A 14,564-nucleotide genomic window follows, 5' to 3' on the forward strand; every position below is an offset into this window, starting at 1 on the left:
TTATAACTACGTGCCCAAAAAATCAATTTAGTTTATCTTGCTAGACGAAGAAAAATAAAATCTTATGTGACTGTGAAAAGATTTTTATAGTTTACACTTTGTGATAATTATGTATACTATCGTATATTGTATGGTATGGAATTTTGGTCGAGCAAGAGGCTTCTAGTTTTATCCTTTCTTCTGTGCTTTTTGATAAATATCAATGCCGACTTAGCTCCCTAGAAGAATCTAGAGTTATCTTGTTTTCTCTTCCGACTTAGCTCCCTAGAAGAATCTAGAGTTATCTTGTTTTCTCTTTAAAAATGGAGAACAACTAGTGCCTTGGAAGTGGTGAGAAAAATATCTATAATTAAATATTTCTAGAAGTATCTACAACCTACTTTCTCTTCTATAAATAGGTGATGATGTATGAGTTAGGTGTCATGTCCAAAAGCAATAGAAAAAAGAGAGAGTGCTTATGTGTGAGTGTGAGTGTGTGTCCTTTGAGTGAGAAGAGTGTGAAAAGGTGTTTTGTGTCCTAGTGTAAGTCAAAAATCAAGTGAGTGTGAGTGTGTTAGTGTGTGTTGCTCATTTGTGTGAGTGAGTGTGTTGCTCTCTTTATACGTGAGAGTGTACCAATTGTTTTATATTAATAAAAATCAATTTTCTTGGTTTCTCCTTTAGTCCTCTGTCTCCAACATTTTTGGTATCAGAGCGTGGTTGGTCCAAGTTCAACTTTGTGGGAGCTTCTTGTTCGTGGTCACGCAGTCAAGACTAAGTTTACGTAATGCTGCGGGAATTTCCAGCAACCATAATGGGAGACCTTCAAGTTGGTGGAGGTATTAAGAAGCTCAACAGTCAGAATTACGGCACGTGGTCAACGTGCATGAAGTCATATTTGAAGGGCCAAGATCTCTGGGAGATCATAGCTGGCAGTGAAGTTGAGTAACCACAGGATGCTGAGGCTTTGAAGAAGTGGAATATCAAAGCTGGTAAGGCAATGTTTGCCCTTAAATCTACAGTTGAAGAAGAGATGTTGGAGTACATACGGGATATTGAAGTGCTAAAAGAGGCCTGGGACACATTTGCAAGACTCTTCTCAAGGAAGAACGACACAAGGTTGCAGCTTCTCGAGAGTGAATTACTGTCAACAACACAGCACGACATGACAATCCAGAAATATTTCAACAAGGTAAAAACTCTTAGCCGCGAAATTACTGAGTTAGATCCTAGTTCTCCTATTACAGAATCTAGAATGAGGAGAATAATTTTACATGGGTTGAGACCCGAATTTAAAGGATTTATTTCAGCCATTCAAGGTTGGCCAGTCCAACCTTCATTGATTGAATTAGAAAATTTACTTATTGATCAAGAAAATATGATCAAACAAATGGCTGGGGTCTCACTAAAGAGCGATGAAGAAGCGCTCTTTAGCGGCAGAAGAAAAGGTCGACCCAAACAACAAAAATTTAATAAGGTAAATCAACATGGAGAAGATTTTAGAGGAGAACAAAGGAATAATAAAAATAGACAACAATTTTTAGAAAATAAAAGAAATAATGGACGATTTTTTGAAAATAAAAGAGATGATGGAAGATGCTTCAACTGTGGAAGAAAAGGACATTATATTAAAAACTGTAGACTAAGGAAGAAATTTACAGAAAGTAATATAGTTATCCCAGAGCCTCAAAATAATATAAGTGAAGATGAATGGGATGTTGAAGCATCTTTAGCTACTGCTGAGCTCATGGATGGCTCAAGTTCAATGCAAGAAAGGGAAACGGCACTCGCAGTGGTTATCCCTAGACGCATTGATTATAAAAATGATTGGATTATAGACTCTGGAAGTTCAAATCATATGACGGGAGATAAAGAGAAGCTGCAAAGCATGACAGAGTATAAAGGAGGGCGTATGGTGGTGACGGCAAATGACTCAAGATTGCCGATAGCTCACGTTGGTAAGGCAGCAATCATGCCTCGTTTTAGTTGCCATCAAGTTCAACTGCAAGATGTCTATCATGTGCCAGGAATGAAGAAGAATTTGCTGTCAGTAGCTCAACTAACATCTTCAGGAAATTATGTATTGTTTGGACCTGAGGATGTTAAGGTGTATCGAGACCTTAAAATCTCTGGTACACCAACAATGAAGGGGCGGCGATTGGAATCTATCTATGTGATGTCAGCAGAGTCTGCCTACGTAAACAAGACAAGAAGGAACGAGACATCAGACCTTTGGCACGCACGGTTAGGACATGTCAGCTACAAAAAGTTGAAAGTGATGATGAAAAAGTCAATGCTCAAGGGTCTTCCCCAACTCGATGTCGGTGTCGACACAATCTGTGCAGGGTGTCAATACGGCAAAGCACATCAACTACCATTTGAAGATTCAAAGTTCCAAGCAAAAGAGCCTCTGCAACTCATTCACTCTGATGTCTTCGGGCGTATCAAGCAGTCATCAGTTGGAGGCATGCATTATATGGTGACATTCATTGACGATTTTTCAAGGTACGTCTGGGTTTTCTTTATGAAAGAAAAATCTGAGACCTTTTCAAAATTTAAGCAATTTAAGGAAAAGGTAGAAAAAGAATTAGGCAAAAGGATACAATGCCTACGCACAGATAATGGGGGAGAATATACCTCAAGAGAATTTATACAATATTTAAGAGAATACAAAATACGACATCAATTGACGTGTCCAAATACTCCGCAACAAAATGGTATTGCGGAAAGAAAGAACCGACATCTTGCAGAAACATGTCGGAGCATGCTACATGCAAAAAATGTTCCAGGAAGATTTTGGGCTGAGTGCATGAATACAGCAACTCATGTGATTAATAGGCTCCCTCAAGCAAAGTTAGAATTCCTCTCACCCTTTGAAAAACTGTGGAACATAAAACCCACAGTAAGCCACTTTCGAATCTTTGGCTGTGTTTGCTATGTGTTTGTGCCTTCTCACTTACGCATGAAGTTTGATAAGAAGGCAATAAGATGCATTTTTGTCGGATATGATAGCCAAAGAAAAGGGTGGAGATGTTGTGACCCTAATACTGGGCGATGTTATACTTCACGAAATGTGGTGTTCGATGAAGCATCTTCTTGGTGGGCACCTCAAAATACAGAGTTGCCAAATTCAAAGGAGATTGAGGTCAAGCTGCAACAAAATATGGGGGAGCAAAAATATGAAGCATGCCAGCCAACAAATGAAGGAGAAGACGAGCCGACTGTAGCAGACGAGCCTATGATATCATCTCAAAGTCCCTGGCGGTCTGGTGTACATCAAGGAATACCAGAGAACATCGGGTCGAATCTTCAACAAAATGACGAAGAGACAACTCCACAACCAAGAAGATCTAGCAGACAACGAAGACCAAATCCCAGGTACGCTAATGTAGTAGTAACAGAAATGGAGGATATAAAAGAACCTACATCATATGAAGAAGCATCTAAATATCATGAATGGAGAAAGGCTATGGAAGAAGAAATTTCTGCATTAAATCAAAATCAAACTTGGGATTTGGTGCCTAAACCTAAAACTGTAAAACCCATATCCTGTAAATGGGTTTACAAGATAAAAACTCATCATGATGGATCAATTGAAAGATATAAAGCTCGTTTAGTCGCACGAGGATTCTCACAGCAATATGGACTAGACTATGATGAGACGTTCAGTCCAGTAGCAAAGATCACTACTGTACGTGTTCTACTAGCACTTGCAGCAAGTAAAGACTGGAAGCTGTGGCAGATGGACGTGAAGAATGCCTTCTTGAATGGAGATCTAGACAGAGAAATTTATATGATACAGCCAAAGGGTTTTGAAAGCAAAACTAATCCAGAGTACGTGTGCAAGCTAAGGAAGGCACTTTATGGTCTAAAACAAGCTCCGCGGGCATGGTACGGTAAGATTGCAGAGTTCCTTCTTCAAAGTGGATATATAGTATCTTCTGCAGATTCTAGTTTATTTGTGAAGACTGAAGGAACAAAACTAGCAGTAGTGCTAGTATATGTGGATGATTTAATTATCACAGGAGATCATGAAGATGAAATCTCTCAAACAAAGGGAAATTTATCAGTTCGCTTCCAGATGAAGGAACTTGGGGAGCTCAAGCACTTCCTTGGACTCGAAGTTGACCGAACAGAGAAAGGTTTATTTCTTGGTCAACAAAAGTATGCAAAGAATCTACTACAAAAATTTGGAATGTTGGACTGCAAGCCAATATCAACTCCAATGGAGGTGAATGCTAAGCTATCTGCATATGAAGGAAAAGACTTGGAGGATGCTACTATGTACCAACAATTGGTAGGAAGTCTTATCTATTTAACACTGACGCGGCCAGATATTTCATTTGCAGTTGGAGTTGTAAGTCGGTATATGCAAAGTCCAAAGAAACCTCACTTGGAAGCAGTCCGACGAATATTAAGGTACGTTAAAGGCACTATAAACTTGGGGCTTCTATATAAAAGAGGAGAGGAATGCAAGTTGGTTGGTTACTGTGATGCCGACTATGCTGGAGATCATGATACACGACGATCGACTACTGGATATATATTCAGCCTTGGTTCAGGAGCAGTATCTTGGTGCAGTAAAAGACAACCAACTGTGTCTCTGTCAACTACAGAAGCAGAATATAGAGCAGCTGCTATGGCAGGCCAAGAAGGTATGTGGTTAAGACAACTACTTAAAGATTTACATCAACAAGTTGACTATGCAGTTTCTCTCCATTGTGATAACCAATCAGCAATACAATTGGCGGAGAATCCGGTATTTCATGCAAGGACAAAACATGTGGAGATACATTATCATTTTATCAGAGAAAAAGTACTGCTAGAAGAAATTAAAATGCAACACGTTAAAACAGAAGATCAAGCGGCAGACTTATTCACTAAAGCACTCAATATTACCAAGCTTACAAAGTTAAGAGAAATGCTCAACATGGTGAATAGAGAATCAATCAAGAGAGTCGACATTGAGGGGGAGTATTGATAAATATCAATGCCGACTTAGCTCCCTAGAAGAATCTAGAGTTATCTTGTTTTCTCTTCCGACTTAGCTCCCTAGAAGAATCTAGAGTTATCTTGTTTTCTCTTTAAAAATGGAGAACAACTAGTGCCTTGGAAGTGGTGAGAAAAATATCTATAATTAAATATTTCTAGAAGTATCTACAACCTACTTTCTCTTCTATAAATAGGTGATGATGTATGAGTTAGGTGTCATGTCCAAAAGCAATGGAAAAAAGAGAGAGTGCTTATGTGTGAGTGTGAGTGTGTGTCCTTTGAGTGAGAAGAGTGTGAAAAGGTGTTTTGTGTCCTAGTGTAAGTCAAAAATCAAGTGAGTGTGAGTGTGTTAGTGTGTGTTGCTCATTTGTGTGAGTGAGTGTGTTGCTCTCTTTATACGTGAGAGTGTACCAATTGTTTTATATTAATAAAAATCAATTTTCTTGGTTTCTCCTTTAGTCCTCTGTCTCCAACACTTTTGTGATTATATCTTTAAGAATCCTTGAGGAAGGCACAATTGGCTTCTATATATCATCTTGAAAGTAAAAATAAACAGATTTAATAAGTTAGCATCAAGCATAAGCAGCAACCAATATTATATTTATCTACGTGTTATTTGTTCCTTTGCTGCAAAAATCTCCTATCTGCAATTCAAAAAGAGGAAAATAAAGTTCTTTTCAAACCCACATTTTTGCACTTACATTAGTTAGTCAGTCAAAAGAGCTGATTGGTCAAAATGGGAATTTTCTACAATTTTTTTCTTTTGGACCGCATTAGGTAATTAATGATCAAGAAAGGTGATCTTCTGTGAGTCACTATACAAATATTTCATTATATATATTTTTTTTGAAAGAATATTTTAGTATATGTAACTTTTGTTTTTTTGTTTTTTTTTTTTTTTTTTTTTGGGAAAGATTTTCTCAATGTACTTAAATTGCTGGCTTCCTACCAACTTAGTTTGATCATAACCAGTATGCCAAAAGAACATTAAAAATAATGATGCCTGGGCCGTCAATAATTCAATGTAATTTGTTGCAGATTTAGCCAGCCAAAAAAAAAAAAAAAAAGTAATTTGTTTCATTTATATAATTTATCAGCTTGATCGAATGCATATTATTAACCTTTTGACCTTGGCATCATGTCGTTGTTTACATATGGATCAAAATAGTCGGAAGATCTATGATAAGTTAGATTTTTACTCACTTATTTGGTCTTTAATGATTGATTAATGACCTAAAAACTCAAAGCTTTATTTCATTTTTGATGCTTTTTTGTAAAAATTTTGAAGGTGAGGTTTAGATTGGAGCTATTGGCTTGTTATTGAAGAAAAAAATTAAGTGAAGAACAAATTTTGGCAAACATGAAAATGCTCTACACCAAAAATGGAGTCTACGCCAGGTTAGAATGAACTCCAGTCCACGTCATGCTCTACGCTAAGCTCCACACTAGAAGGCCTCACTGCACACTATGCCTCACTCCACACCACCCTCCATGTTATGGTCCACGCCAAACTAGCCCACTCCATGCCAAGGTCCATGCCTAACCACCTTCCCCACTACAAGTTTGATGCCAACTATCAGTTTTCTTTCACAGAGAAAGTGGCGTGGAGTCACGCCAAAATGGAATGCACTCTTAAGCTCCACGCATCGATATAATTCAGTTTTTTTTTTATTTTTTTATTTTGTGAGCATAAGAAAATGGATGATTGAGGTGTCAAAAGGGAAAAGGTTTTTGATAAAAAAGAAGGATGAATCTTTATTCTTAGCTAGGGTTGAAGGAAGAAATGAGCCACCGTTGTCGAAAAGGGGGTGGAAAAAAGGAGGCACAATTATCCAGGAAGATTTTAGAGAGAGAAGAAAAAGAGTTAAAGAGAGAAAGTTTAGATTGAAGAGGATTGAAACGTTTCAAGACATTGAAGTATCAAGAATCTTCAACTAAATTAGTTTTTTTTTTTTTTTATTCTCTAATTTTTATTGAGTTGATTTTTAATTACTGGATATTATGTTTTCTTTTATGGATTTTTTTTTAACTTTATTATGATATTTACTAATAAAATGTATAGCTAAATTTTCATTTAGGGTTTTGATTAACCTCTACTTGAATGATATTTAATTAATGGATTGATTTTTATTTTGCTTTTTATCCAATTTGCTTGTGTGAATCTTGTATTTATTTTTCAATATACTCTTGCATTTGGTTTGCTTGGGTATTGGGTAGATTCACTATTCTATACTTGAGGAGGTTTAATTTGATGAATTAGTCATTAGATTGACACAACCTAAGTCCTAGTTAATATTAGAAAATTTAATTAGGATTTTGGTAGCCACAAAAAAAGGGGTTTAGGGCATGAGGACTTAAGAATTTTGGAAAAGAATTTTTAATTTCCATTAAGAACTCGTAGATTCTAATTTCACTTTGAAAAAAAGATTAGATTAAATTGAAATTTTTCTATACTAGAAATTAAATAAAATATGATATTTTATCAACCTAATTAGACTAATATAGGAAGGGTAGAGGTTGCATCAAAATCCTAGATTTTCAGTTAATTGTAATTTCATTTTAAGTTGTTGAATTGTGTATTTGTGAGTGGATTTCTTTTCTCTTATAATTTATTTAGGTTTAATTTACAATTCCATTATTTAAATTCTTGTCTTGTTTTTAATTTCAATTGCTACATTTTAATTGTGTGTTTAGATAAAAATAATTAATCAAAATTTCTAATAATTAGTTAAATATTAAAATCAATTCTCATGGAAACGATACTCTTTCATCGTTCTATTACTTGATACCACTAGTATATTTGCAAAAACATCTCATCAGTCTACTTCTTTTCTTTTCATATATGAAGTCTTCAAAGTCTTATTTATTATTGTGACCAAAAAAGGACAATAAAAGTCTTTCTTTGCTTTTGGTATGAATAAATATAAATATTGGACAAAAAAGTCACTACTGTTACAGTAAGTCCTCCCTTTCGATCAGTTTCTAGCTCCCTCAACTCTCATCTAAGTCTCCTTAAATATTTGAGTGATCTTGATCGACAATTGGAGTTCGTTTTAGGCCCCCTCTAATGATGGTTAAATATAGAGATGTCATTTAAGTTTCAATTTTGGGATTCTTATTAATTTTCTGTTAATGTGTCAATTATGGGGTGGTCGTTTTTAGTTTACGATATTCAACACCATGGACTGAAAAAATACAGCTATAGACATTTTTGAAGCATGCAGGTGAAGATCATTAAGTAAAGGGAACCTCATGTACATGTACATATAAAAAGTTCATTCAGTTCAAGGAAAGGGATAATAGACATGCTTAGGTTGCATTAGTGATCAACAATGTCCTCAAAAGTGGCTTAAAAATGTAGGATGACTATTTTTCTGCAAAGTTTTCTTCTCATTTCATTTTGCAAAAGTGAGAAATGATAAAGAGTGTGACTACTCCATGATGTAAGAGTTGGGTTTATTTATTTATTTATTCATTTTGAGTTAGCTATATAATTTCGATTACAACAAGATTTGAATCCTGAATTTAAAGGTGTACTCTTAGGGATTTTATTATTGGACCAAACTTATAAATACTTAGGAAACAAGTTTGTTTTCAATCCCACTCAGGCTTGTTTGCAAGTTGATATAATCAAGTCCTATTCTTATTGGAAACAAATATTTAGGTTATTGTGACGAAAGGTTCACTACCCATGTATGTGGTTATGACTTGTGAAGGTCCGTCTGTTCAAGTCTAATACACAAACAGAATAAACTTTTTCAAGAGGAGAAAAATGATTAAATTATATAAAGTCATTATCTCAAAAAGTTGAAAATGGGTAGTCTTTTTATAAGTTATTTTTGACATTTTGTGGGGTTATTTTCCGTTTTTATTTTTCTTTTGTTATTTGGATTTTTTTTTTTCCCTCTTGATAGAGGGTGATTTATCCTTATACGTACATTTGTCTTCAAATCTTTATACATGAAGCATATTTAATTATAAACATAGTGGATGTAACATTAATAATGGATAGACTAAGCGATAATATCCATCTTTTTATTAACAAACTTATGTGCAACTTGATCATATTTTAATGTAATTTGTTTCATTTGATGTATCAACTTTTCCTTTTTTAATGAATTTATCGAATTTTATCAACTTAATTGATGGGAACACGAAATCAAAGAACCATTGACCTCATGAGCTATATTTAAATCTTTTTCACAAATATATCTTCAACGAATGCGTACAATCCGTTATTATATATAGAACGACTGGTGATAATCCATTGGATAGTTCTAGATAACAATCATCTTGATAATAACCTTTAGATCTTGATTTCAAGGTTTGAAATCTCCCTTCTTCAATTTATTAAGGGGAAAAAAAAAACTATAAATATAATGTAATATATGACCATGGAAATCTTTCTTTTATTATTTTGGGTACCAAATACAATTAATGTACTAATTGCCAGAGAAAACTGTAATTCTGCCTAACCTCGTCTCTCTTTCACTTTCTATCTCTTTCAGCCTCTTAGCTGTTGGCCTCCTTCACTTGCACCCTCTTTATTGCGCATAATCTGAAGGATATTCAACATTGACTTTGGTTTCTAGGCTTATATAGTTGGCCAACAAGCAAAGCTTTGGAATTGGTGAAGAAAATATCTAAGCTTTGCACCGACTTTGAGGAAGCGTGGTCTTTTTTGTCATGGGAGCTACCCAAGGAAGCTCGCGGTTAGTGTGACCGAGAGCAAAGTTTGGGAGAGTGCTAATGTAAGTGGTGTACGAATGTAGTGGGTTAATGTAAATGTGGGCCCGGTGTAGGATGTCCCAGGTGGCTAAAGCAATAGATAGGGATGCTATTTGTATGTAAAAGTCATTTAATGTAATGTAAGTCATTATTTTCCTTCAACAGAATCTACCCCATAGAGGTGCTTACATATACATATATATATATATATATATATGTATACACATCGAGATATTTTCAAAGCAAATGTTCTGACTGGACTAAAATTATATATATATATATATACATAACCCGCCAGTTATTATTTTTAATAAAATTTACTTTTGACTTTTACTAGATAACTTTCTTTATTGATAGTACTACGGGTAATGTAATAAGGAAGACAAGGTTGTTCCACATTTACAACATAATTCAAAGTCACTTTGGTTTTGATTTGAATAGTCGGTGGCCTTGTATTTTTTTAAAAGATCACCTGGCTATGTCCTCTGTATCGGCCTCTTTTTTTACTCTCCCACTTATCCTAAAATATCTCTATGTTCAAAGTGTGTATGGTCAAGAATAAGCTTTGGACCAGCCATGGGAATAGCAGATTTAAGGTAATTTGTAATTTTCCAAAAAAAAAAAAAAAAAAAAAGAAAAGAAAAGAAAAGAATAAGCTTTCTCTTTTTCTCTTTTCTAGTTTGCAGAGAAAAATGATCCTGATGGTCAAAGCTTGGCCTCCATCGACCACTTGTTTCTGGTCAGAATCTTATTTCTCGAAGTGCTAAGAAGCAAACGCTTTGAAACTTTGTGAGAGGAGAGGAAGGAAGATAAAACCATATAAAAATGGCTGACTTTGTTGTTCCTGTTGTCCGCGAGTGCTTGACGAGGCTGCTTATACATGAAGCAAATTTACTTGATGGAGTGAAGGATCAAGTCAAGTTACTTCAAGGTGATCTTGGAATCATGAATGCCTTTCTCAGAAATTCCGAAGGGAAACAAAGTAATCATCCTTTGGTAATTGAAATTGTGGATCAAATAAGGGATGTTGCCTTGGAGGCTCAAAACGTTCTAGACAAATACGTAGCCTCTGCCATTAAACAGAGAAGAAGGAGATTACTGGCAAAATTCATCCATTCAATCATTCATGTAAAATTCCTACATGATGTTGCGCGTAAGACAGCAAGCATAAAGAGAGGGATAACAAATATTTATGATCGCCGGCAAGCTTATGGCATCGGAGAAGCAGAATCTTCCTATGTAGATGCGGAGGCAGAGCAATCGCTTCAAACAAGGAGAAGAAATGTTGAGGAAGATGATGTGGTGGGCTTCGACAGCGATGCGACATCTTTGGTAAAGCAGCTTACCAATCCACAAGATCTAAAGCTTGATGTAATTTCAATAGTCGGCATGGGCGGCTTGGGAAAGACAACCCTCGCAAGAAAAATCTATAACAATAGCCTTGTAACGAATAGCTTTCGATGTCGTGCATGGGTTTACGGATCTGAAGATTGCAAAACTCAGGAGTGGTTGCTTGGCATAATCCGTGGTGTGATGCAAGTGACAGTTGAAATGTATGAAATGAATAACGAAGCACTAAAAGCCATTCTTCGTCATCGGTTGCAGGGAGAGAGGTACCTTGTTGTCATGGATGATTTATGGAGAGCTCAAATATGGGATGAGGTATGTTCTGCTTTTCCTGATGATTTGAATGGAAGTAGAATTCTAATCACTAGTCGTATACATGAAGTGGCTTTAAATGCTAGCGCAACTACTCCTCCTTTCTTTCTGCCATTTCTTGGCGAGGAAGAAAGTTGGGAACTCTTCCAAAAGAAGGTATTTCGAGGAGGATACTGCCCTTCCAATCTTGAAGATATTGGGAGGAAACTTGCAGAAAAATGTAAAGGGTTACCGCTTTCAATTGTTGTGTTAGGAAGCCTTCTAGCAACTAAAGAGAAGTCTTATCGAACATGGTCGAGATTCATTGACAATGTCAATTGGTATCTCACTGAGGATAAAACTCGATGCTTAGACATTCTAGCTTTAAGCTACAACCATTTACCTCGACATTTGAAAATTTGCTATTTATATGTTGGTGGTTTTCCAGAAGACTATGAGATCCCTGCAAGGCTGTTAATTAATCTGTGGTCATCTGAGGGATTCATAGAACAAAATGGCAACAGATACGTGGACGATGTTGCAGAAGACTACTTGGAACAGCTTATCGACCGAAGTTTGATTCAAGTGGCGAGCAAGAGAAGTGATGGAGGTGTAAAGACATGTCGTATTCATGATCTCCTACGAGATATCTGTATGAAGGAAAGCAGTCGAGCTAAGTTCATTGAGGTTCATTCTTATGCTGACCTTTCATCCATGACCATGAAGAGTAAACCTCATAGACTTTCTATTATGAATTGTAACATGAATCGATACATCTCCTCAAACATCTGTGATCCATCATTTACACGTTCTTTGTTGATGTTTAGCAAAGAAGGATGTTTATATGCAGGTCAATGGAGATGGGTTTACAAAGGTTTCAAGTTTATCCGGGTGTTGCACATAGAGTTTGTATATAGCAAAGAAATTCCCAGTGAAATAGGAAAGCTTATTCATTTGAGATGCTTTAGGATATGTAATAAGGGTGAAGAAATGATCAAATTTATTCCAGCTTCCATATGCAACCTTCTGTATCTGGAAACAATTCATATAGGTGGATGTGCTTCTGAACTCTTGCCAAAGAATATTTGGATGATGAAACAATTAAAATGTTTGAATCTGAAGGATGGAATGCGTTTGCCTGAACCTCCTAGAAAAATGGATGGGCCTCTATGGAATCTCCAAGTCGTTTCTAGACTCGAAGTTACTAGGAAAACAGCTCGTCTCTTTGCCAAGTTTCCAAATGTAAGGAAACTTTATTTAGAATTTCAAACAATGGGAACAGATAGAAATGTGATAACAGAATTATTACAAGAGCTTGAACATTTACAGTACCTGCAAACCTTGAAGATTCGGAACTTTATCACTGAATCTGAGCTCCTTTTGAAATTCTTCCCAGCAAGACTCACCAAGATCACCTTCGTTTTTTCCAACTTGTATAGGAGACACTTCAAGATACTGGGACAACTTCCTAACCTTCGTGTCCTGAAGTTGAGAGATGCAGATGAACTTTACCATCTCAAATTCCTTGCAGGTGCGTTTCCTCAACTTGAATTCTTTGGGATGAAAGATCTACAGGGAATTGAAACATGGGAACTGGAAAGAGGTGCAATGCCAAACCTTGGGCGTTTAGTAATCTGTAATTGCTTTGCATTGAAAGATTTGCCTAATCAACTCTGGGATTTAACTTCTCTTCAAATTGTAAAAGTGTCAAGGGTTTCAGGAGATTTGGAGAACAGGGTCAAGAATTTGAGTATGAGGAATCAAGTCAAGCTTCTAATCGACTAGCTTTGATAAACCTGCCAAAGCCCTGCTGTATTATTATTATTATTATTATTATTATTATTTCCTTTTTTGGTACTTTCATATCTTGGTTTTATTTACAATTACCTTTGTGATTGCCATGCTCATATGATAGAACTTTTTTAAAATTTTGCCCATCGTGCAATTTAGTAACTACATGCCCAAATAATCAATTTTGTTTATCTAGCTAGACGAAGAAAAATAAAATCTTATGTGACTATGAAAAGATTTATATATTTTACACTTTGTGATAATTATGTATACTATCTCTATATAATGTGTTGTATAGAATTTTGGTCAAGCAAGAGGCTCCTAGTTTTATCCTCCCTTCTACACTTTGTGATTATATCTTTAAGTATCCTTGAGAAAGGCACAAATGGCTTCTATATCATCTTGAAAGTAAAAATAAACAAATTTAGTAAGTTAGAATCAAGCATGAGCAGCAACCAATATTATATTTATCTACGTGTTATTTGTTCCTTTGTTGCAAAAGTCTCCTGTCTGCAATTCAAAACGAGGAAAATAAAGTTCTTTTCAAACCCACATTTTTGGACTTACATTAGTTAGTCAGTCAAAAGTGCTGACTGGTCAAAATGGGAATTTTCTACAATTTTTTTCTTTTGGACTGTATTAGGTAATTAATGATCCAGAAAGGTGATCTTTTGTAAGTTACTATACAAATATTCACTATAAATTTTTTTTGGGGAAAGATTATCTCAATATACTTAAATTGCTGGCTTTCTACCAACTTAGTTTGATCATAACCACTATGCCAAAAGAACATTAAAAATAATGAGGCCTGGACCGTCAATAATTCAATGTAATTTGTTGCAGATTTAGCCCAAAAAAAAAAAAAAAAGTAATTTGTTTCATTTATATAATTTATCAACTTGATCGAATGCATATTATTAAACTTTTGACCCTGGCAACATGTCATCGTTTACGTATGGATCAAAATAGTTGGAAGGTCTACTTCTTTTCTTTTCATATATAAAGTCGTGAAAGTCTTTATTCATTATTTTGACCAAAAAAGAACAATAAAACTCTTTCTTTGCCATTGGTATGAATAAATATAAAAATTGGACGACAAAGTCAATACTGTTACAGTGAGTCCTCCCTTTTCGATCAGTTTCTAGCTCTCTCAACTCTCATCTATGTCTCCTTGAATTGCCCTCTTCATCTTCTCCAAGTAACTATTTTAAACTTTTTTGTGAGTTTCTCTCTTCAAAATTTCAATGGCCGATATTGTGGCTCCTGTTGTATTGGAGAGCTTGATCAACCTGATCACACATGAAGCAAAATTGTTTTCTGGAGTGAAAAATCATGTCGATTTACTTAAAGACGATCTCGGAATCATGAAAGCCTTCCTCAAAGATTCTGTAGGGAAGCACAGTAAGCATGCTGTAAAAGAGCTAATCGACCAAATC

General features: G+C 35.5%; 1 protein-coding gene across 1 annotated transcript; it reads left to right on the forward strand.

The window, feature by feature from the left end:
* The first annotated feature begins 10,148 nt into the window (after nt 1-10,148).
* On the forward strand, nt 10,149-13,373 carry LOC125423620 (putative disease resistance RPP13-like protein 3). Its single transcript, XM_048478311.2, has 2 exons — nt 10,149-10,295; nt 10,379-13,373. Exon 2 carries the CDS (start codon nt 10,525-10,527, stop codon nt 13,120-13,122), a length of 2,598 nt encoding a protein of 865 aa, XP_048334268.2. The 5' UTR covers nt 10,149-10,295; nt 10,379-10,524; the 3' UTR covers nt 13,123-13,373.
* The last annotated feature ends 1,191 nt before the right edge of the window (nt 13,374-14,564 follow it).

Source organism: Ziziphus jujuba, chromosome 3 (genome assembly GCF_031755915.1).
Source record: "Ziziphus jujuba cultivar Dongzao chromosome 3, ASM3175591v1".
Classification (NCBI taxonomy): Eukaryota; Viridiplantae; Streptophyta; class Magnoliopsida; order Rosales; family Rhamnaceae; genus Ziziphus; species Ziziphus jujuba.

Coding starts and splice junctions, on each gene's coding strand:
- LOC125423620 (XM_048478311.2), top strand. CDS start 10,525: ATGGCTGACTTTGTTGTTCCTGTTGTCCGCGAGTGCTTGACGAGGCTG.